Source organism: Haliaeetus albicilla, chromosome 6 (assembly GCF_947461875.1).
Source record: "Haliaeetus albicilla chromosome 6, bHalAlb1.1, whole genome shotgun sequence".
In the NCBI taxonomy this organism is placed as follows: Eukaryota; Metazoa; Chordata; class Aves; order Accipitriformes; family Accipitridae; genus Haliaeetus; species Haliaeetus albicilla.
Genome location: NC_091488.1, coordinates 44,625,656 through 44,649,797, shown reverse-complemented (window position 1 = coordinate 44,649,797; position 24,142 = coordinate 44,625,656). Strand labels below are relative to the sequence as shown.

Sequence of the window (24,142 nt, the reverse complement as noted above, 5' to 3'; positions counted from 1 at the left end):
TCACTGCAGACAAAAACAAGCAAATGAAGCCATCACCTCAGGTGGTCTTCATGCTCTGTCTAGAGATGTGGTGGCAACTGTTGACTCCATACCACTAAGAGCACAAGGCTATGCTTCTCTTTTGAGAAAATATAAAGAAAAAAACAGCTGAAGGTCAGAGATGAAGTGCGAGCTGCCCGTGTGCTTGGCTCTTAGATCCGCAGCGCTCGCTTACTGAGTGACCGAGAAGGATAGTGGTTTCATCATGGAGCGGCAGTAGCTCAGACACCTTCACAGGTAAAAGGTTTGTAGTACCTGCACATTCAGACTGGTTCTGGTACTCATTCAGGCTCTGAGCTGGATCCCACCATGCGGCTGGCTTGGTGAGGGAACATAAACCACACACTGGGACCTGCTGCCACAGGATCCAGGTCCCACATTGGCCTCTAGCTCCAGGGGAAGGTCATGTCCTACCTGACCTGCCCTCTTCTCTCTAGTCTCAGTCATGTCCTGAGCCTGCCTCTTCTATGCAAAACATCTGCTGATTCAGTTCTCCACCCTTGTACTATTTGTCCTAAATTACTGTTTTCTTCTGGCATCAGCCCTCCTGGCTCTAATGACTGATGACCTGCAAGGGAGATGTCGTCCCCTGCCTTTCATTTCATTGCTCCATGCTGTAGCCCAAGCAGCAGCTGCCTGTGAAATCCTGCAATCCCGGAAGAGAGCTTGTTTGGTCATCATGTTCAGTTAGTGTTTGGGCAACGTAATCAGGATCTGTGAGCTGTAAGGGGAAGGATTTTTCTTAACTTCTGAAGTTTCAGAAGTAATCAGCCACTAGAAAGGTCACTGACTGTGTGTAAACTGGTGATTTCCACAAACACACACATGTTTGCTACAGTCTGACAGATGTGGATAGTTTCCCACAAGCAAGAGGCACCAGGGTGACTCTCCCACCAAATTCAGGCTGAGGCACTGAGGACTATTCTGAGCACAACAACTTTACCAATTCCTCGAACACGGACAAAACAACTTAATCTTGTTCTGAGAAACCACTGACCTTTTTCTGTTGACACTTTAAAAAGGAAAAGTCAGCCTGAGGCAAACACCTGGCGTGGAAAAATTCAACCTGAGCAGTTCAGTGCCGGCAAAGTTCTCAGCAACAGAAAAGATGGTTTCATAAGGGGAAGTGTCAGGCTGCTTTTAAGCATTGGGGTGCTACCCGTTCCACCCATAACATGGGGTGACACCTTGACTTCTGTGAATCAGCTGGCTTGACTGCTCTCCATCCCTCTGAAGACCTTCAGAAGAGGTCAGGCCGTGAAGTACAAACCCAAGTGAAGTTGGAGGTGGATCAGAGCTGCTGTTTCAGATACAGAGCTTGGCGTGCCTTGGTCTTTTCCAGCTACAAAGATGTCTTGCAAATACCAGATGCGTGGAAAATAATGCCTTTGTCTTGGCCATTACTAGATTTCCCATCGTGGTGCTTGACTCCTCGCAGGTTGTGGCTGCGGTTCTGCCATGGCTTTGGCAATGTCTGCATTAATAAATCAAGCATGCACAGGGTTCTTTGCTGACTGTGAGGCCAAGTGAGACAGAATGGCCCACATCTATGCTTTTAAATTGTCTTACCTCCTGATTAGGGTGGCTGCGTGTGAATTACTTCTTGGTTACCAGGGTCTGTGCTAAGCCCTAAACCGTGTCTGAGAACTTGCAGACCACACCAGTGGCCCTGGTCCTGCTTCAACAGCGCAGACATTTGAGCTCGGGTGCCAGGGATTTTCCTGCTAGTGTCTGGCCCTCTTGAATTTCGCAGGGTAAGTGCAGGCTCTGAGCCTCGGGACTCTATGCTCATCCCAGAACCACCCAGTTTTCCCTTTCTGCCTGGTGTTCAGGAGGGGTTTGCTCTCGGTCAGCTGTTTGTGGCTTCTCCTGCTGCCTGGGGGTATTCCTGTCAATGGCTGAACTTCAAGCAGCTTTGCTGGGATTAGCCTAGACACAGAGGATTACTGAAATATTTGTGATATCTGTTATGAATTCACTCCATTTAGTACTCTAAACTCTTTCTCCTTACTCCTGGATTAGTAGTCTTAGCTATTGCTAATGAGTTTGTTAGAAACGCCAGTATGGAGATGTGCTGACACTGATGGATTGACATAGTTTGCATGCCACGGAAGAGTCTTCAGATGGTTACAATTTCTAGTTATGGGTGACACAACTGCAAGTAGCGTAGAGGCAAAAGCTTGCGTAACTCATGTTATCTGGCATACGGGTTGTGTCACTGCTACAAAATCTCTTTATTTCTGAGCAGTGGAGATCTATGCAGTAAAATACATCTCCCATGAAAGCTGCTCTTGTCCTCCTATCTCTCCATGTAAAATTCCTTCACCAACAGCTTCAAGGACAATGCTGCATTGCTCAGACGTTTAATACTGTAGAATTTGTCTTGGGAAATAATATAATTGTATTTTTTTTTTTAACAAAGCCATTATACTGTCAAAAGCTTAACTTTCTTTTGCATTAGCCGACAGCCAGCAGGGATTGCTGGGAAAAGAAAGTGCTTAGCTTAACCTGAATTTTTTACTGCAAGAAAAACGGAATGAAAACAAAATGAATTTATAATGAAATGGATTTATTTCTGGGCTTTCCTATTGTGCTGTTGTTTGCTTTCTTTGAGGGCATTTAGAGCTGATTAGCAGCCCTGGAGACAGAAGTCCATTATTTACCCAAAGAGCAACCAAGAGTGGGAAGACAACAATGCAGCCTCCCTCCCTCCCTTTCTCTCTACTCCATCCTCTGCATCCCTCCTGCATTCCCAAAATGAGCCTTAAGTTTGTCCTGAAGGGATCGTTCTTCATCTGGGAGAGGACAACTAAGTCTGTGTGGTCTGCTGCCTTCTGTTGGAGATGCCAGCGGAGGCAGAGGATTTGCTGGAAGCCTCCAGCTCCTCAGGGTCAGGTCCCTGTGCTGGGAAGGAGCGCGGGACACCTTCCCAGTCTGCCGAAGGCAAAGGGCTGGTGTGGGTGTCTGAACCCATCTGCACTTAACCAGCCTTCTGGGAAACGAGGTCACGAGGGCTGATTGAGGAACGAGGAGGAGGAGGAGGAACGTGTGGTCCCACTGAAGAGATTTTGCAAAAGGCTGCACAAAAAAAATTGTTTCTTTCCATGGGAGTTAAAGCTAGGGGAACAAAGTGGGAGAGCCAGATGTGAGCTGCTCTGTGGCAGCATCCCTACCCTCCTGCTCCTCCCTTTCTCCCAGGAATTGTTCCTGAGCCCCCCCCCACGCTCCATCAGTGGGGACGCGGGCGCTTAGTTACATGAAGAGATCCCAAGCCTCCATGGCAATTGTTGCCTGTAGCATGGTGTTCTTAATTGCAGGATACGTAGCCCTGGTTTATAGGAGAGGGTTTACAATGTGGGGAAAATGCTGCTTTTTGTCTTTCAGCTGCCCATTGAGATAACAGCATGGCTAATAATGGATATCAGCTCCAAAACAGTAGGGGACTTAGTTCTGGAGGGGGCTGCTCCCTCTCTGAAATACGATAAAGCTGCCTCACCTTAGGAGCTGTTGTTCTGTTTGTTCCTAGACTAATGCAATCAAGAGCAAAGTCCTTCTACTTTCTGTCTCCATCCCTAATCTTGCATGTCACGTCTTGTTGTACAGAGGATTCTTTTTCCCTGGAAGGAACAGGAATTTGGCGGTCATGACTTATTGTCCTGATTATAATCTTGGCTAAGCTTGCACTGTAGCAAAAATATTAAATTCAGTTTTGAAACTTTTCTTTGCTCTCTTCTGGCCGTAAAATGGTGCTAAAGTGCGTATTTTCACCCCTGCTTTGGTCTGTCCCCCAGATTTCCACTGTAATTGAAGATTTTTGGATCCCATGCTTCTTTAAAAGTGTTGTTGATAACAATCGAAACAGAGATTACTTTTATAAAAGAGCATCATTTATTAAGACAGACATCTGTTATTGCTATCTGTTTTGCTCCCTTATGCTGGGCAGGACAAGGGAATGAAATGGCAGGGAAGGAAATGTGCTGTTTAAGTTAAAGTATAGAATTCATATGCTTTAAGCTGAGTTAAAGCATAGAATTTATTCATACGCCAGTATGAATAAATAGGTATGAATTGGCCATGAATATAGTCAGTCTTGACATCAGGGGAAGGCTCATAACTGTAAGAGGGTTTTGAGACCGGGCTTCCAATGGGTGTGGGACAGGCAAAAAATAACATCCTTTAATCAGTATCATGTAAATGGAGTTGTACACAGAGGAGACACTGGCAGCATGGAGACGGACTTGGTGACTCAAGAGGTGCCTCCCAGCCCTGTGTGCTTCCTACATGTGTGTGATCCCATGGGAGCTTTGCAGTGCCACTCAAAGGCAAGTGTTGGTGATGGAGAGTGTTGCTGAAGGGCAGTAGGACCAGTGTGTTGGGAAAGAGGACAAGGAGAGTCGTCTGGACAGGCAGGGAGTGGGGAGCCGGAGCTCGGCGGCAAGGCAGGACACGATCAGACCTGTCTCTGTGGCTTGTGTTTCACCAGCGAGTCCTGCCACTTGGGTCTTGGAAAGATCTTTTCTCAGTCTCTCTCAGAGACTCCTGAACAACAAACAAGATTAAAGCTTTTATTTCTGACGTCTTTGAGAGAATGCAGGCATGACGTCCAAGTGATTGCTGTTAAAAAAGAAGGGAGGTGCAGTTTAAGTTTCCTTTTGACCAAAAGACCCCAAACCCAAAGCATTAGAAAGGATTCAAAGACCATGACTGCCCAAACACCTTGAGAAAACTGAACGCTCCACCAGTACAAAGTTACAGGAGTAGAAATCAATTGGGGCAGGAGGGAAAGCAGTCTTCAGTTTGACAACACAGAGCAATAAGAGCTGCTAGCAGCTGGAGGAAGTTCAGCGCTAACAAACAGAAGGTCTGGCACTCAAGAGAGAAATTAAACAGCCAGTGGACAGCAGGAAAGGTTGTGTAGCAGAGACACCCCAGAAGACTGAGTTTATTACCAGGAGCATCTTTGCTGGAAACACTATGCCGCAGCGGTGGTATGAAGAGAACGCAACAAATTTCCCCTCTGGGCTGTTGACTTTGCTCCTGCTTGGGGCTCCCTCGTCCAAGACAAGGCTTGGGTGGGAAGGATGGTGCCAAGGGGACCTGAGACTCAGCAGCGCTGGGATGCAGGGACAGAGCTGTGCCAGCCACAGCTCCAACAGCAGCCATGAGTTGTGTTGGTGATCAGGCAGGTGGCACAAAGCCGCCTTTTCTCGCACTGCGATTTCTATGAGGTGGTGGGAAGGAGGCTGTTTGACTGCCTGGGTGGTGTGAAACAAAAGTGAGAATTGTCTTGGGGAGGTATGGGGAAAAGGACCCGTCTAAAGAGCACACCCAAAAAGAGCCACTTCTTTACTCCGTCTTCCTTTACTGACTATAATCTGTCTTGTGTGCATATGGCAGTGCTGTAGTTTATACACTCGTAGAGAAAGAGCATGCAATTAATTCAGCCCACGTCTGAATCATGACAGTGGTGGGAAATAGGGGAGCACTTGCCTCAAACTGTATGATACACACAGACTGCAAGGACATTGCTTCTCAGAGTATTCACAACAGGAACAGGCCAGCCCCAGGAACAGGAGCTCCCTTGCGCAAAGAAACAGGCACAGTGGCCAGCTAAGGGAGTCCCACGGTTTTCTAAGCGTACCCCAAGTCTGTTGGCATGCCTCTGGTTTGCTGGCACGAAGCAACGAGGGCATCAAGATCCTCCCAAGATGGGGAGTCTCACCTCTCATTTCAGTGAGGCTGAGCTTTTTCCCTTTGGATCTAGCTGGTTTGGTCGTTTCTCTTTGACGCTCTCTGGTGGTTGGTTTGTTTTTAGTTTTGTTTGGTTTTTTTTTTTTAACAGGAAAGTGTTTATAATTCCTTGTCCTGGTGTGTGAGGGTGTGAGGGCTGCAGCCGCCAGCCAGGCTCTGAGCTTATCTCTGCCAGCAGCCCATGCTGCAGGCCGGTGTGATCCTCGAGAGCCGCCTTCGGCTCTCCTGAGCTGTGCCAGCTTCACCCTGCCGGAGGGAAGGGCTGGGTTTGGAGGGGTGCAGGGAGGCCCCTTCTCTTGCTGGTTGTGAGGTTTAGGGCTGAGGTGCTGCACCGGTGCCAGAATTTAAGTGAGAACTGCTGGTGGGGACAGTATGTTGGGCTGAAATCCCGCCAGACCACTGGCAGACTCTCTCTTTAACACCGCGATGGGGCTGAGCTGCACACCGAGACCGCAAGCAAGCTTCCTTCAGTGTTTGGGGTTGGGAATTTGGTTTGGCTTGTGCTGGAGCTGGGCAGAGGAATTGGGGTGCATACAGATGTCTGTACTGCAGCCCCCCAAGCTCCTGCTGGCCGCTTTGGTGTTGCACAAATCCTGAAGTTTCTGCCCAAGACCTCAAGTACTCTTTGGGTTTCCTCCCCACAGCACACGGTTTCCCAGCATATTCCATGTGCTTGGTCTGTGACGTTTTCTGGGAGCCGTGGGGACAAAAGAGATGAAAACCACATGTTGTTACTAAGCAGTTTTGCGTCCCGATAGCATCATGCCCTCTACATTTTGCACTGTGTCTCCTTAAGGCCGTCATAGCCCTTAGGGGGAAGCAGGGGAGCTGCTGGGATGGTTGGGGGCCCTGGGGGGTCACTTGCTGGCCCCAAAGCAGAGGGGACTGTGCCGGGACCTTGCAGTATACCTGGCAAGCACGGGTTTGCCAGCCGGCAGAGTGGCAGCCCTTTCTCCAGGCTGGGAGGCAGCTCCTCTTCCCTGGCAGTGCGCCTGCAGCTGCTTCGAGGAAAGCCTGCGAGCCAGGAATGCGTAAGGATGCCGGCGTCTGTGCGCGCTCATGGCCTTTCATCTCTGAAGCGCGGCCCGGCCAGGCCACAGGGCAGAAAGCAAAACATCCTGGGAAGAGCTCAAGAAGTATTAGGGAATAGTTCGTGCTTTTGGAGGTGATTCAAGCAGTGATCCCTCTTCTAGGAATGTGGGCTGCGGGAGGCGTGGAGAGCCTCCGGGTCACTAGCAGGGCTCGGAGCCCTCTCCTTCTAGCCCAGGGCAGTACCGAAGTTCATAGCAAGTTCCTAACACCTTGTTGTTGTCTCCAGAGCAGCGAGAAAAGAGACACAGGCAAGCGCTTGGGTCATCGTCATTGTATCTGGCTGGCACTGGTTGCCTGCCCTTATTGGTTTGGGGCCAGACAGGCTACTGAAGTTCAAAAGCCCTGTTTTTAAGTGACTGCAGTGATGTGCTCAGGTCCTCTACATCTCTGCAAGTTGCATCACCTCTGGGTGCATGTATAGGCAACGACAGCAAGTCTCTTGAAATCACCCATCAGGGAACGAGAGCTGGGAAGAGGACCCAGGCACCCACTCCGCAGCCGCAGGCAGTGCCGTGTTGTCTCTGCATGAGTCCTGGGCGCTCTCTGCTTCTCTCTGTGTGGGTATCAGCCTGCCTTTTGAGCTTCTGTGTGCAAACCTCCTGACGCCCTTTAGCTTACCAGCTGGGTTTGGCTGGTGCCAGCCCAGGGAATTCTACTCTCCTCTGCTGAGAACTGCCAGCGCTCCCTGCGTGTGTCCGCGAGGAGGCAAGCGTAGGATGCTCAGGGTCTGAGGGATGGGAAGCGATGGGACGGGACTGAGTGGTTGAGATGGGACCAGAGAAGAGCAGGGATGGAGAATGGTGTTTGCAGCCCTGGTATGATTTGGACTGGCAGCTGCCTTGTTAAATAAGTGCTGTTTGCTTTGCTGGAGTGACTCAGAGGAGAAGATGCTTTCCCTGAAGCAACATCTATCTGGGTTATCATAACCACCAAATGGAGCTGTAGCCTTATTTTTCTGTTTGTTTTTTAAAGTCAAGCCATGGGAGTCAGCGTTAACAGTCTTCCCAACTAGACAGGAAAAAATTCCATGATTGCAGAGAGGGGGAGAGAGATGTCTGCAACAGTTCTTTGTTATTTCCAGACACGGTCATGGAGAGCCAGATGGAAGGAGATGAAAGAATGAGAAGAATAGGTTGCTTTAGACACCAAATAACGATGTTTTAGGAATAAAGCCATGGGAATAATTTTATTTTTTTTCTAATTCCCTAGTGGAATCAGAGAGTCAAACCAAAAATTTTATTTCAGGTCAGCTGAAATTCATTTGTTATTTTTAATAGAAAAAAAGGACTGACCAAAGAAAAAGTTGCTAAGCTTATCAAAACATGTTTTTATTTTGTTCTCTTTGACCTTTAAGTTTACATACAACACTTTGTGAAATATATTTCAAAATAAAAAAAGGAAGATAGTTCATTTTAGAAATAATTTTTGAATCAAAGCTGTTCCCTGAACTAGGCACAAATTTCCAAATAGTTTTGGTCAACCTCAAATTGCGTTTTCTAGTGAATTAGCTTTCTGTCTGAAAAATGTTACCCAGCCTTATTTAGGAATTATAGGAAATCAATAATCACTTCTCTTGTTTCTTAATCACAGAGTTGTCTTTGGGCTGTAAGTGCTGGCGAGTCTGTGCTGTCAGCCTGGCACGGAGGCCATGGGGTGATAAGGGGAGCTCTGCTCCGGGAGAAGTGCAGGTGATCGAGTCTGCTTCCCTGAGACTACACGCGTGGGTATGAGGTGTGCCACTTCTAATGAGCACAGCAGAGGTTATTCACTACTCAAGTTACGTTTACCCTTCATTTTATATACTGCTCCGCTGCTGTGAGAGGGAACATAGTTGTAACAGGTATATCGTGAGAGCAACAGATTGTAAGCTAACAGGTTGGGGGGATGTGTCGAGGAAATACCATCCATCTTCCTCACTGATAGCCCACACAGCATAGTTTATCTCCTGTTACCCTTTTGTTTAAGCTGGGTTAAATCAGGAATGAGATGGGCGACCCGCAAGGATACACAGATGTAAGCACAATCAGTTTGCCTAAGAAACAGTCTCCGTGTTTGGCCAAGCATCTTGAGCAAGAGCAGGTTCAGCACGAGCTGCAGGGAGCAGTGCAGGGGCAAAGGGACTGCGGGTGGCTGGGGCACTGCTAGCGTGGGGCGATACCTATCCTTGGGGCATCCATGGGAAGGCTGGAAACCCTCGGAATTTTTCTTATTTCCTCCCAGCTGTGGCAGTTACCATAGTGACTGGATTTTGCAGCATATTTCATAGTGATGCAACCAATTTTCTCATGGTCTTCTCGCCTTATCAGAGCTTCCTCTTGGCTGTCTCAGTAAAGAGGTCAGCCATTAAGCACAAGTCACAGAGACTTACAGCGCTTTCCCTATCGCAGGGGAAGCCTCTTCAGGGTAGGTGTGAAATGGTGTTAGCTCCGCACAGGGACGGTTTCAGGTGCTGGTGCCTGGGCTGGAGGCTTTCTGGGGGATAACAGGGGCAGCAGGAGTTGAAAAGAAGTAGCTGGTCATAACTCAGGGGTCACAGTTCCCCTTGTGCTGGGTCCTGGATGGCCCAACACTGCTACTCTCTGGTCCCAGTGTGGGGCTGTGGGGTGACTGCCCTTGCCATTTAATTGCATTTGCTTGTTGCTGATGTGATGTTTCTGGGAGCAGAGAAAAACACATGCACTTCTCTCCATGTAGTTTGTATGCTTGTGCAGCTCTCTCCATGTTCTTCTTGCAGCAAGGATTTTCATTTAGTTTTTACAGCAGTGTTTTTCCTCTCCTCTTTCCCATACAAATGAGTAGGCGCGCACACCCTTCTGCCAGTTTTTAGGTCTTCAGGAGTAAAAGCTGAGGTTATGAGAACCTAGAAAGCTTTCTTTGCATCTGCCCACCTCCTGAAATCATAGTTTGCATTTTGAAGGTTGTAGTATGACAGAGCTTTGGCAGACTTGCGTTCAGCTCCCTCTGGCTACAGGGACACAGTTTAACCTTTGATGGAGCTGTGCCTTTTTGGCAGATGTACCACTGATAAGCGGACTCCAGGTTAGTTCCCCAGACTTCCCAAACTTCTCCCCCTTGCAGGTTTGTTTTACCTCGCTTCTATTTTCAGATTTTCCATTAGTCTGATAACGATTCCTGACTATTTGGTTTCAGAAAGGGGATGCTCCGTCAATACCATGGGCCAAAAAAAGTTGTCGAGACAAAATAATGCCCAATAATGGGGTTTATTCTGACCCTTCCTCACTGTTCCCACTGTGTAAAGGGTATCTCATGACTTTTCATATAGTAAAGAAGCTTGAAAGGCGAGGAATGACTGTGACAGCGCTGTCCCCTGGGGATTCGCTCTTGCGGAGCCATCTCCAGCAGAGCCATTGGGTGGAGCAGCCCTGAAGCTGCTCTGCATTAACAAGGAGCCGAGCAAGTCCTTGACCAAGTCTAGAAGATGGGAAGTGCAAAACCGGCTTATGTCCAATTCTGTTCTCACTCTCCCTCCCACACTGAGGCTGACTCAGTGCTTCCCTCCAATCACATAGTGATTTCCATTGCTTTTCTGCGATGTGCTGCGGTAGAAGGTGGGTAAAGAAGGACCAACACGCAGAGCTGGGAAGAGGGATCGCCAAATCCATTGCATTAGTGATGGGAACAAAACTGCTGAGGTCTCTTGCGCAAGAAGCCAGAGGCTGCTGGTAAACCTCAGCATTTCCTGCATTCTATGTTCCTCTTGTGTATCCAGTTACTGTAAGAGGTGAGGAGATGCCATAGGGTTGTAAATCCTAACTTGCCTCCAACTGCTTAGCTCGCTCTTCCCTTCGCTCCTTTGGAGCCAGGTGATGGCTGAGAAATGTGCCGGATTTGGGTCCCATTCAGAAATAAATCATCCCAGCTGGCTGGAAAAAGAGGCAACGAAACTTACTGGGAGGACCAGTAAAATCTGCAGGACTTCTGAGTGTGGGAAATTAGGGGGACAAAGGATGGAAAAAGAGGAACTGGCATGACGCAGAAAGAGTGTGGGTCACCACAGATTTAGGGGTTGAAAGGGAACTTTTGAGACTGTATATGGCACAAACCGCCTCAGATTGGGTAATGGCGGGGGGGCGCTGCTGAGCAAGTGCACCCCGAAATGGGGCAGATGATCTGAGGGCTCTGGTGCTGGGCTCTGTGGACTTGGACTTCTTGCATCCTGCAAATGGAAGGAGCATGCCTTTTGGAAAATGCCAGTTGGCAGAGAAACCTTCCTTTTACCGCTGAGCCTGGGTGTGCTTGGAGAAGGAGAGAGGTGATGTTGTCTGTGTTTAATTGCTAGGAGGAGTCTGTGCTCCACAGCTTTGCTCCGGTCTGGAGGCCAGGGACAGTGCTCACCCTCTGCCTGCCTGCCCTGAGAAGGAACTCCTCCTCCTCCTCCTCATCCTCCTCCTTCACACCCTCCTGTTGGCAAGGGCTTCCTCTGACCACTCCTAAGGTGCTGTGACTTGTCTCATGTGCTACCCACGTACAGGACAGCCCCCTCCTCTTGAAAGTCAGGAGTCAATGCTGGTATTGTTTTTATTATTTTTTTTAAATTATATTTATTTTAAACAAAGCAGGATGGAGAATTGTGGTTCCCAGAAGCCCAGCCATGGCAAAACAGAGCCTGGCCCAGGGCACTCAGGGTCTGGGAAGGAGAGTCATGCCCCAATGAGGAGTATGACTGTGAAGTGGTCCTGGCTCCGGACCAGGGAGCAAAGGGAACTGAGTTGCTGTCTTCTGGTAGTTCTTGAGCAAATCCCCTCCCTTGGGCCTTTCTTTTTCAGTCTGTCACATGAGGAGTATGATACCAATCTCATCCCACAAATCCTGTGGGACTAACTTCACATAGGACCTTTCATGTGCACCAGGATCCTTCCCTGTGTGCAAGGGTTATTTTCTTATCCAAACACGAAGTGATTAACCGGATTCCTCCCCCTGAGAACTGCGGTGCAGCAGCAGCAGCACCTCCTCTCCTCCCGTGGGACTGACTCTGCCCTGCTCACAGCTGAAGCCTCTCCAGCTGGCTTGGCGTGCACAAATCAGTCTCTGATCTGTCTCCGTGCCTCGCCGGCAGCCAGTGCTAGCAAGAAAGTTCCTGGTGGCTGCAGAGGAGCTGGCAGTTTCACCGCGTGATGCGGCAGGAGGGAATCCAGCCCCTTCTTCCAGAAGTGCTGCAGGGATGGGCGGAGGGAAGAGTGTTAAGAGAGAGTGCAGTCTGGAGCCCTTACGTTTTTGAGGCTGTGAGCGTGAGGGGGGTTTTAGGGTGAGCGGCAGAGCGAGGCTGCAGCGGGGAGAGTGCTGCCAGACACAAGCTCCCTTCCTTCTAGCAGCCATTTTCCAGACTTGTTTGCAGTAGAGATTTCCTCTTCCCCAGACTCTCATGTCATTGTTCCCCTTATGGGGCCTCACCGGTCATTGCCTTGTGGTGGAAAATATGAGGTTGTGGGGGCCAGAGCACAGACATTCCTTCCAGCTTAAAAGGGAAAACAGAGTCCTCACGCAGTGGAGTCCCCGAGAGAGGTGTGCCTGGCTCCATAACTGTTAGCATCGCACTGTAAGAGAAATCAGCTGTTTGGCAGCTGCCTTTCTCTTCTTGATTAGGTTGTGGGTAGAAAAGCCTCCTTCCTCCCAACTCCTGCTTCCCTTTCCTTGCAGGCACCAGCTCCTGCCAGCTCGCTGTGGCACACGAGAAAGCCATGGCTGGTGTGTTGGGCTGCAGTCCCTGTCAGGGGGCCAGGCCATATACCCACTGGGGTCAGTGGGGAGGTAGAGCTCTCTGTATCCACCCCGCCAGTCTCTGCAAGGCGATACTGCCACAGCAGTCTTTTTTGTGGCAGTAGTAGCATCAGACGCCTTCATCTCCCTGACAGAGCCACGGACAAATACCCACAACCAGGCTGCCACAGGCAATGTTGTTTTTCTATGGCCTCATGCAGACGTTGCCGACCTGATGGGCTCCTCTCATCGCAGAGGTCAGTTAGAGCCTCACCACTCTCACGCTCAATGCTCTGATATGGACACGGCTGGTTCATGGATCACGGACTGAGCAGCCAGCAAGGCAGGAATGGTTACCCACAAATGGGTGAGGTATGGGTTTTGCAGAGAGGGAGCCTCCTGTGACCTCCCAGAGGTGCAGGTCCCTTCCTCTCTTGCCTGCTTGTCTCTGCATCCAGGTTTTCTGGGAACATGCCCTGATTCCCAGCATGGGCAGAGACGTATAGTCTGGCTTGTTTCCCATTAGCAAAAGTCAGCTGCCATGAAATATTCATCTATTAAGTATTCAAAAGCCTTTAAGGGGTTGCATTTTGTTGTGCGATGTACTTAGTGAGCCAGTCCTGGATGTTGGCTCAGAATAGGAAGAGATACAGGGAAAGATTTGGGAAGGGGGGTGGTGACTGGGGACTGGATTGGGACATGTGCTTCTCCGTAGCCAGCATCCCGCAGGGAGCGCGGCAGCTCCCAGCGCTGTGTCTGGAGGGCTGTTTGCAGCCCTGGATTGCAGCTGGCTGAAATACTTCAGTAGTGGAAGCTCCCAGGGATGGATGAAAGCAGAAAAGAGATGGGGTCTGTCCTCCAACGCAAGGAAAACGTTGGGGAGGGAGGACGAGGGTCAGTGTGGGGGAGGCTAAGGGGGGCTGGAGTCACGGCGGGGGGACTGGGGTGAGGGCTGTGAGCAGTAGTGGTGCTGAGACAAGAGGCTGAGCCAGAGGGGTGTTTCATGGGGCTCTGCAAAGGAATTGCAGCCTGGTTCCCTAAGGAAGCAAAGCTATGTCAGCAGGCTGTCTGTGCCCGCCTGTCTCTCGCCTCCAGTGAGTCTTGAATCTATCAGCCTGTTTCCGCCACAGCTGATAAAGCGGTGGAGGCCTCCGAGATAATGGGATCCAGCTGGTTTTTTGACTCTAGGTGACTGGCTTAATGAGAGGGGCCTGCAAAGACATCCCCCCCCCTCCTCCCCAGGAAGGAGTCCATACGCTGCCCTGTAACTAACTGACAGGCCGTGCAGAGAGCTGTTGGAAACTGGGCTTCATTAGTTCTGCTGCTCGCAGGACGGCTTTAGGATTTGGGGGAGGAGGAATCCTGAAGTTTTAATGGTGTATCCAGTGTAGACCTCATGCTGACACCCTTCAAATAGGATGTTGTTAACGCTGTCAAATGTGTCTGGTCACAGTGCCTTGGGGAATCCAGCACTGGTCCAGACTTTGCCTCACAAACATATTTTCTTTGCCTTTTTAACTAACTAGCTTGGGGGCAGCCTGTTTTCGGGCCTTCTGAGCTGCCAATCAACACCTTTGCTGGTCTGAGGCACAGGACATGTACTATGTGCCTCCCAGAGGTAAGGGAGAGGGAGCTCCTGAGGGGCGGGATGGCTCCAGAGGGTGCCAGTTTGGGACTGGGTAACACCAGACCTGAGGAACGGTGCAGCTGGGTCCTGGTGTAACCCTGCGCCAGTGGGTACAGCAAGCTCTGATGGCAGGTTTCCTTCCAGAGTAGAGGATAAGGATCATTCCACAGCCCACTGTGTCCTTCTAATAGCGGCGATGTCCTGGGAGGTAGGTTTTTATCAGGGAGCCGAACTGGGAATTGTGGTTCAATCCCCCCACACTGGGCTTATCTCCATCTTATCTTTGACAACTGAAAATCAAACCTTCCAAGTCAGACTTAAGGGTAATTTGCGTGGGGTTTCTTCCAGAGTCTGCAGATGTCCTGAGGCAATAGCCCTAGGGAAGAGAAATTGCAATGTTTGCCTGACCTATCTATTTATGGCAAACCCATCGTCAGGGGTGCCTGCTCGTTTCACGCTAATCTGCTCAGTTTACGCTGCTGCCAAATTTCCGCCCCGTCACACCAGCGCGTTAGAGGATCCAGGGAGCTGCCACAGGAATTAGGTCAGGTTTGCGGGGAGGGACGAGCGCTTTGCTTGTTAGTCACAAAGGAGAACAACGGGACAAATGTGCTGCCAGAGCCGGCCGCACAAATGGCGGGAGGTGACAGGCTGCCTGCCCATGCGTGCCCTCCAGCAAAACGTGCGTGCTGCCGAAGGAGCCGTTTTGCCTGGAAGCACGCTTGGATGATGGGATGAAATGCACAAGCCAAATGCTTTCTCAGTGCCATCGCTGTACAGGAGTTGCTAAGTTTTCCTGATCCCCCCCACCCCGAGCTGCTCTGTTGCCCAGCCCTCTCTTTGGATATCACAGCAGAACACAGTGCTTCTCCCTCCCAGCCCCATGATGGGAGAAAGGAGGTTTGGGAATCGGGAGACGTGGCTTCTCGTATTAGCTTTCTGCATTGTTGACCTAGCACTTCGTGTCTCCAGATCTTTCTGTGTTGAGGAGAAAACATTGCCAAGACAACAGCTGAACGAAGTGCTAGGTTTTGTGGCTGGATGTTGAGTTGGTTTAGAAATTGTGCAGGCAGCGCTGTTTACAGGTGGCACCTTGGCACGTTCAGAGACCCCTTATATCCCTACTTCTGTGTCAGTCATGGCAGGGAACAGGCAAAAGGGATGTGGATGGGAAGACACAGGAAGGACTGGCTGAAATACATAGCTGCAAAGCTGCATGGAGGGAGTCTATTGTGAGTTGTACTGGTTATATTTGAAAACTTCCTCCCAGCTTTTGCTGCTGCCTTCCCCGAGGCATGAGAATCTGTGCAAGCCTCACAATCCCAGACATCATTTTGGTGCCCTTCGGTTTTGCCTTATCTGTGTAGTACTCAAGTTTGTATAATACATGGGATTGCCTCCCAGAGGAGCTTTCAGTGCTACAGCTCTAGAGCACTTTGATTTCCTTGTACATCAGACAGGGCAAAAATGCAAAGCCTTGATTTTACAGCAAACAGCACAGAGCATTATGTGAGGGGTCAAGTCATTTTATGGATTGCCACAAACTGATGCCAAAAGAGGAAAAAGACCTAGAGTCGCTACTGATAGCAGAAAAGCTTTTTAGTCGTGTCAGTAGGAGCAGGACAGCAGGTAGTATTTCTCCAGTGCAGCATGGGCTTCTGAGAAAAAGACTTTTGAGATCTCCAAGAGGAGATTTTGTATGGAAGGATGTGCAGAAAACAAAAAGCAATCTGAAGGGTTGTTTTCAAGCACATTAACTCCCCATCTCGCAGCAGGGCGGTCTCCCTGCTCATTTCCCAGAGCATGCGTAATGGCAGAAATCCCTGCTGCTCCCTTCGGGCAGTGGGGCACTGTGGACGTGCAGCTGCTTGCACAGCTCTTCTCTGCAGGTGGAAGCTTGTTCTTCCTTACGGAGGTGTTTTGTCGCTGAACTGTTAATGGTTTCAGCTTTCACAGGTTGGTTGGGAAAGTCCCTATTTCCACCAAGTTATATCAGGCAGTGGTGGCTCAGCAGGAGCCAAGGGAGGGAGCAGCCAAAGGAGAGCCTCAGCGAGCAGCTCCCTTGCAAAGCCAAGGAGCCACGATGCCTCTTTTCCTTCGTGCGTGCAGTCACACATATATCTTGCTGCAGACACCGCAGTGTTTTCATGTAGTCCCACCAGCGCAGAGCAGGCATGGAAGCTCGCAGGACCTCGGGACCCCATGCAGACCCGGACATGGCACCGTGTGTTGATGTGTTGAGCCATGCCTGGTCCCGGACATGCAGACGCAGGCAGGGGCTCGGAAATGTTCCTGACATCTGTGCTTATGCTGTGTTGGGGGTCTGACTCCTCAGCGCCGGTTGCTGCTAGATAGGAGAAACAGCCCCTTCCCACTGCCTAATTTTAGCTTTCCACCTTGAGGCCCCTCATTGCCGGTTGCCATGGTAATCCCTCAGCATCAGCGCTGCCACAGGCTTTCTCACCCGCGGATACCTTGGAAATGTCTCTTTTTCCTCCTTGTTCCCCAGGAAGCAACAGCTGAGGCAGAAGCAGTGCGTGTGGCTAGCTGCGCTGTCAGTTCAGGTCTTCTGCTTGGCACTTGCCCGTTCGCATGCAAGAACCCTTCATCCATGGGTTAACACTTCCTGGCCCCCCAAAAGCAGTGTGCATTCCTGTCCCCATTCGGCAGACGGTCTGGGCTATGCGTACCTGATGCTGCCCGGCCACCCTGAGTTTCTGGCCCGTGAGCCGTGGTGAGCAGCTTTCTCTGTGTCTTTGCCCAAGAAGATGTCTGGGGAGGTCATTGCCTCTGTGGAGGCCATGGGGTGAAGAATCAGGAGTGCCCCTGTGCTGTGGCAGATGCTCCGGAATCCAGGTGCTCCTGCCCTGGCTTTGTGCTCGCTGCTTTTACACCTTCCTGCTTGCTCTCCGGGCAGCAGAGGAGTAATTAAAAGCATTGCCCAAACAGAGAGAGCTTGGGCAACTTACCCAAGGCAGAAGAGAGGAACTGCCTTGTCACGGCTTGCAGTGTAAATGCCACCGTGCAGCAATTAATAACGAGTCTCTGCCCTTTCCCTTCCGCCTGCCTGAGCGCGCTGTGCACAGGGACAAGTGACACTTCCCAAGCCCACGGTGACAGAAAAGGCAATGACAGCTCACAGGGAGGAAGCAATGTAAAAACCGTGATGCCAGTCCACGAATCCTGAAATTAATTTAAGGGCAGTGACACTGAAACACTGTGGAGTCTTTTCTGTGTGTGACCTTGCATTTAAACTTTTGCAGTTCATGTTTTCAAGCTTTTACATGGTACGTGCGAGGACGAGCTCTTTAATATTGAAGTGGCAGCTGCCATCCACGCTTACTCGCATGACTCCGGCAGATGGAGCTTTATAAAGAGCAAACATAACACGGTCCAAGGTAAGATCAGAATATCTCTCACAAGAAACTAGTTCAGCTAGTAGCACCTGGGAGGTTGCCAGAGAACCAGGAGTGAAGATTATAAAGCCTCATTCACAGACCCCCACCGTACTCATCCATTCGTCCACCGCCATCTCCGTTACGCTCCCAGTTCCGCACAGGAGACTCGGGCATTTGCCGGGAAGGTGGCTGGGAGCAGCTAGAAAGAGCTCCCACCCTGCGGTATGCCGTGAACCACCTTAGAGCTGTGTGGCCGTACCAAGCGGTAGCGGTGGCAACTGCTAACTTCATCTGTGTGCAGGCTGGCGGAGGAAAATGTTTCTGGCTCTTGCAGGAGGTGAAGGCAGGATCTGCAGCAGCAGCTGCTATCACCTGGCAGAAGAGCACACCTCGACCTGCAAAGCAGCAGCAATGGGTCAGGTTGCAGATGCCGGGTAGGGTACATGTAGAGCGGTAGAGGTGATGTCTGGTAAAAGAAGGAGGTGAGAGTCTCGGGGATTTTGGGAGGGGGGCATACGAGTGGAAGGGGCTATGGTTTGTAGGTTGTAGGTGGAGAGAGTACAGTTTGTGGGGCGAGCATTACAAGAGTGGAGGGCACAGGGAGCTGAGTTACTGCTCTGGGAACTGGGGTGGACGCTGAGAGCTGCTTTTACTAAATAAAGGTGGAGCCAGCACCCAGCCTGGTAACTGCTGCCACGGCTGCTGCTGCCGGGAGGGAGGATGAGCATGCTGAGTCTGAGAAACCCTGTGCCAGAGTGAGAGGGCAGGCAGGCAGAGCAGCTCGATTCTTTTCTTTCTCTGGCAAACCCCCGGGGTGGAGACAGCCGTGCCGGGACGTGGCAACCAGCTCCGACCCACTGCCAGCCTAGGACAGCTTAAAACAACAAAAAGCAGCAACTGGCAAACCATATTGCTTTGATTAATAAGAAAAATCAGAGTAACGTGGCCCTCTAGCCTGGCAGGAGGCTGTTCTGGCAGTGTCACCCTGCCAGCATCCCCACCCCAGGTCCCAGTGGGAGAGCTGCGGGATGGCTCCCGGGCTCTGGCAGTACAGGGAGGGAGCTGTGGCCAGGACGGCCGCGTCACAGGCCTGGTTTCCAGCAAACTGTCGAGGGGAGAAGAGTCTTGCATCCCCAGCTCGTTCCCTGTGGACACCTGCCGAGGCCGGCTGTGGTTGTAGCAGTGCTGTAATTCTCAGGCCAGGAGACAAGAGCCAGGTTTGGCATCGGTGGGCGCAGCTGGGAGCTTGCTGCTGGTGGTCCTGCCTGGCCATGGGTAAGGAGAGGCAGAGTACTGCCATCTATTGCCAGGCACTTGGATTACAGACCTTGGTGGGTGGCAGTTCAAAGCTGTGTCTAGTTCTTTTTTGGTTTTTTCTGGTCTTTGGCTCAGTGAAGGGATGGGCATGTTGTTCCAAACCCTTTAAATGGATCAGCATTTGGGTATCTACAGTGTATTTTAGGTGTATGAGTGCCCTAGTTAGACTCCAGCCTGGGAAAATTTGTTTTTTCTTTGTGCTTTTTGCAAAATGAGTTATTCTTCCTTTCCTGCCCTAAGTTGTGTGAGGTCGCTTTGTGCGGTGAAGCACTCACGTTGCTCCATCCCACACCAGAAGCGCCTAGATCATTTACCCCAGCCCTCCACCAGAAGGCAACTAAAGAGAGGTGGATGCGGCAGAAGGGGCAGGGTGTCTTTCATAGCTCAGAAATTATATGTGAAAGGAGGACGAAAGAGCAATGGGAGGACAGTCTCTTGACTGTCTTCATGGGGTGAGCAGGTCTGGGACACTGCACATTTCTGAGCTAAGACTGGTGTGTCTGAATATTATATTTTTATTTTACAGGATAAGCAGCAAGATAGGAACACTTGCAGAGAGTAAGGAAGGTGTTTGTCATTATGTGAACCTGGAGGGAATCCTGTAGTGCTTTGAAAAGACCTTCTTGGGCTTGATGACTGTGCAGTAGGCCGGCAGACAAAATATTCTGAAGACCAGGGCAAGGTCGTTCAGGAAATGATCTGACTGTCACTGTGGGCTGCTCAGTAAAGACAGCAACTCACTGTGAAACTGTGGTTTAAAAGCAAAACAAAAACCCCCAAATTAGGATAAAGAAGCAATAGGAGAAAAAAATGTGCTCAGCATTTGTTATTAAATGTATCAATAATGCTTGCTCCTCAGGCAAATTCTGCTCCTTTTTGATCACCTACTTTCAAAAGTATATAATGGAGGTACAAAGATACCACAAATGAGCAGAGGTTAAGAATAATACTCGGATGAGAAGGTAAAAAAACGCTTTGTATATTAGACAGAAGAGTCACAGCAGATGTGATTGACCTATCCCACTGGTTATTTTACATTCCTCAATATTCTGTCTCTGATACAAAACTGTTGAGGAAGCCAGTTGGCTAGCCTGAACCAGATACTTAACGTACAGGTGGAAAATGTTAGATGAAATGAGAGTCACAAAGGAAATTAATGACAAAGCAGGGAAATAAACCAGGGTGTCCCAACTCTGAACCCCTGGAAGTGTCTTCTCTTTTAAAAGCCTAAGGAAAAAAGGGATTAAACTGATAAAAGTAAATGCTGGTTTTATTGAAAACATGATTAACCTGTGGAAATCTTCCCTGCTAAGTGTCATCAGTTTGGGAATGCAGTGGGACTCAAAAAAAAGGATTTGACAGTTATGTGAACAACAAGAATACTTCTGATGACTTTGGCTAGGAGAAAACTTTAAAGCATATAAATTGTGCTGCAGGGCATAAGTCAACTGCTGGCTGTCAGGGACCAGAAGAAATTTTCTCAGAGAAGGTTGCTGTATAATTATCTATGACAGTGTTTCTTCCTTTGAAGTGTTTAATCTTGACCAGTGGAGGCAAGATAATGGGTCCTGTAGTTTTGTGAAGTTTTTTTTGTGACAGGGGCATTATCTGGTGCCCGATGGCAATTTTTTCTGCCTGTTTGGTATCACACCTTTCTCCAGGGTTATGTTCACCTTCTTCTTAAATGTTTCAAGCAAAGACGTTTCTGCTCCCTACCCTCCATGAAAAAAATTTTGAAGATGGCAGTCCTTGGCATGAGCGAATTATTCTTGCCATTCATGCTAGACTTTCTCTTGCTCACGTTTGCTCCAGTTGTCCTAGGTGATTGTCCGGGAATGACCTCAAGGAAGCCCTCTCTTGCTGGGGCTGTAGCCCTAGCTCTTGTGTCTGTTCCTGGTTATCATCTGAGCTGTCCATCTATTGCAGTCATGTCTCTCTTGTTCTATAATCTGTTCCTTACCACCTTGGTGCTCTTTGGTCCAGTCTACAAGTTAAATGTGTTATTTTTTAAAGCTGTTTTGCTGCTCTTCCTGGTAACTTGAAGTATTTTGTGTCTCTTTCTTTGTATCTTGCAGGAAGAGCCAAGGAGCAAATCCAAGATCTGTGCCAATGTTTTCTGTGGAGCTGGGCGGGAGTGTGCAGTGACTGAGAAGGGAGAGCCAACCTGCCTCTGCATTGAGGTATGAGGGCAGCACAGGTTCTGCATCAGGGACGGGTGTCACCACCATCACCCCCCGGCTGGGTTTTGGTCGCTGGAAGGATCTCATGACGGGATGAGGCTACGGCTGTTTTGGAGCAGCTGCAAATTCACACTGGCTCTTCAAACAGGAGGGCCTTTCCCAGTGTGGTGTGGGGGAAGAGCCCTGTAGGGTAGATATTGTCTGGGGCTTGCAGCTGTGCTGCTCGCACAACTGCCTAGGGTCTTCACACTCACAGGAGACTTGGCTGGAGGTCTTTTGTTGGGAAAGCCCAGTAGGGTATTGATATGCCGCTAGCTTTGGAGGGCACTCTAGGGAGCGGTCTGCGAGCTCCAAGAAAGCCTGCCCTCACTGGCATCTGGTTTGAGGAGGTTACAAGCACCCTACTAAAAATCAGCTTTTGTAAAATGGAAATAATTGTGGTAGAGTGCTGTGAGGATGAATAGCTCCATCCAGCAGGGAGCCAGAGATGATTAGAAGAGTCTTTCCCAGCTGTAGAGACACACTGCCTCCCTACTCTGCTCTGCCCTGCTTTCAAACCGTTCCTGCCTGGCTCCTGGGAATGGGCATGTGGCTCTTTGTTCCCACTTCCCTCAGAGCCTGCAGCTCTGACGTGGCCAGCCTGGGGACTGGAGAGTAAAATGCCCCGTTAACAGGAAGAGAGTCTGTCACTCTGGGTAGGCTTGGCCAGACTGAAAGGGATGGGAGAAGGAAGCCCACAGCCTGAACAGTGGCACCAGTGAACTCTCCCTCTGCTGTAGGCTGTGCTGTTTGCTTGTGGCTGATGGCTTATTCTGCATTCGGTTACAGAAAGGTGGAGCAGAGTCTACAAAAAGATGCAACAGAGCTGAGCAAGCAGAGGTGCACAGAACAGATTCACAGAAACACCTCCGGGCAGGCATGTCCATGGCACATACAGCAGCAGTTGCAGGATTACGCTCAGTATTTATGCTGGGCACTGATTTTCTCTGCTGGGCTCTGCTTTCGGGAAGGCTCCTGTTGTGGTGGTGGTGACAGAGGCTGGGATAAAGCAAAGCCTTTGAACCCACACCCACAGACTTCCCTGTGCAGGTTTTTCCGGGGTGACGATGGGTGGGTTCAGCCTGTTCCAAACACCTTTTGGGCCAAGGAGGCTGTGCCAAGGGCTTCTGTTGAGTTGGGCTGATGCTGGGACTCACCTGCCTCCCTCTAGCTGTCCCGAAGAGGCAGGTAAAATGCTGTCTTCTCTGGCTTCTCTCACAGCAATGCAAACCTCACAAGAGGCCTGTGTGCGGTAGCAATGGCAAGACGTACCTGAACCACTGTGAGTTGCACCGTGATGCCTGCCTCACTGGCTCCAAGATCCAGGTGGATTACGATGGCCACTGTAAAGGTAACCCCGGCGATGAGGGCCAGCTACACTGTAAGGGAGGGAGAGTCGGAAGCCGAGCATGATAACAAGGCAAGGCAGAGGCTTCACCAGCCAGGACCTTGTCCCACAGTAGCTGAGTGGGATAAACAGGGCAAGCCTGGGAACGGCAGCCAGGTTCAACCAAGAGTCCAGATCACCAGGCAAGTTTGTGGTGATGAAGTAGGCCTGAAGTCAAGCCACAAAATGAGGTCTGGTGACGGTAACCAGAATCGGGCACAGGCCAGTAATTGCCAGACAAGTCTGTAGTGATGCGGTCTATAGCAGGTCTGAGATCAAGGTGGGAAGACAGTCACCAGGTCAGGGCCTAGATCAACAGGGTCTATGGCAGGTATGGGAATGGTTGCGACAGAGCTGGAGACAGGCATACCTACAACGTAATCCCAGCCAAGGGCTAGGGGCCGAGACATCAGCTGAAACGGAGCCCCTGGGCTCATGGGTAGGGAGTGTGGATGGAGGCCCTCATTAGTGTACTCAGAACCCTGACACCTTGGCTGTGGTGGGATCTTGGAGCTATTGTCTCCCTGGGATGCTGGATGAGGGCACTCGGGACACAACTTCTTGCTCCTGCCTGCCTCTCTCTGAGCTCGTGGATTCAGCCAGGCAGGTGTCTCAGTCTACCTGCTGAGGAAAGGTCAGACTCTCAGGATAAACCCCCAAAGCCCATACTGCCATCCCTGTTCATGAGGGACCTCAAGAACTTCAGGAGCAAGGATTTTGTCTCAATGGTAGGGCTGTTTAACTCACCCCCACACCAGCCGCACAGTAAAAAAACCTGTTTCCTTATGTTCAGACAGAATTTCATGTGTATAAATATGTGCCCACTGCCTCTTGCCCTGTCACTGGACACCACGGTGAAGAGTCTGGCTCAGTCTTCTTCATTCCCTCCCATCAGATTTATAAACATTGATGAGATTGCCCCTGAGCCTTCTCTTCTTCAGGCTAAACAGTCCTCAGTCTCCCCTCGGGGCGACAGATGTTCCAGGCCCTCGTGTTTCTGAAGACTCCCAGGTTCCTCTGCTCTTGCCCAAGTGACACCCAGGGTGGGAAGAGGTTCGTATTGCCTCATGTTGCATCAGAAATGTCCTCTTCTGTCTTTCATTAACAGAAAAGAAGTCTGAGAATCCAGCTGCAAGTCCAGGTGAGTCCGTCTCCTTGCATGGCTGGGGCCTCTGTATGCATTTGGGAAAAGAGATGGGGAGGAAGGTCTGCTGGGGGAGTTGCACAGCTCTGTGTCAAAGTCATACCTCTGCACTGGCTGTAGCAGAGCCTGAGTTGATACATCAGCTGAAATGTGATTGCCCAGCTCTTTACTCCTGGGTAACCTTTCAGAGCTCATACATCTCCTGGGCTCTTCACTGTGCTGGGATGTCTCAGGGACTCTGAGCATGTACAAGGTGCAATGAAACCCAGTTTGCCCCTAGGGACACAAGCTGTGTTCATCACAGCCTGAGGGAAGAGACGCGCTTTTGCAGACTTCATTGGGGATCTAAGACACGATAACTGTGGAGCTATGTCCCTAACTCCACGAGCACTCTTTTGAAAGGAGACTTTGCTTCAGGAGTGATTAACTGATGGGTGCAGGGCAGAGAGA

General features: G+C 50.2%; 1 protein-coding gene across 1 annotated transcript in view; it reads left to right on the top strand.

The window, feature by feature from the left end:
• FSTL1 (follistatin like 1) overlaps positions 1 to 24,142 on the top strand; it is a 55,801-nt gene that overhangs the window by 19,850 nt on the left and 11,809 nt on the right. The window contains exons 3-5 of the mRNA XM_069785861.1: positions 21,018 to 21,122; positions 22,383 to 22,512; positions 23,657 to 23,689. Of these exons, the coding sequence (XP_069641962.1) occupies positions 21,018 to 21,122; positions 22,383 to 22,512; positions 23,657 to 23,689 (268 nt within the window). The remainder of the gene's footprint in view (positions 1 to 21,017; positions 21,123 to 22,382; positions 22,513 to 23,656; positions 23,690 to 24,142) is intronic.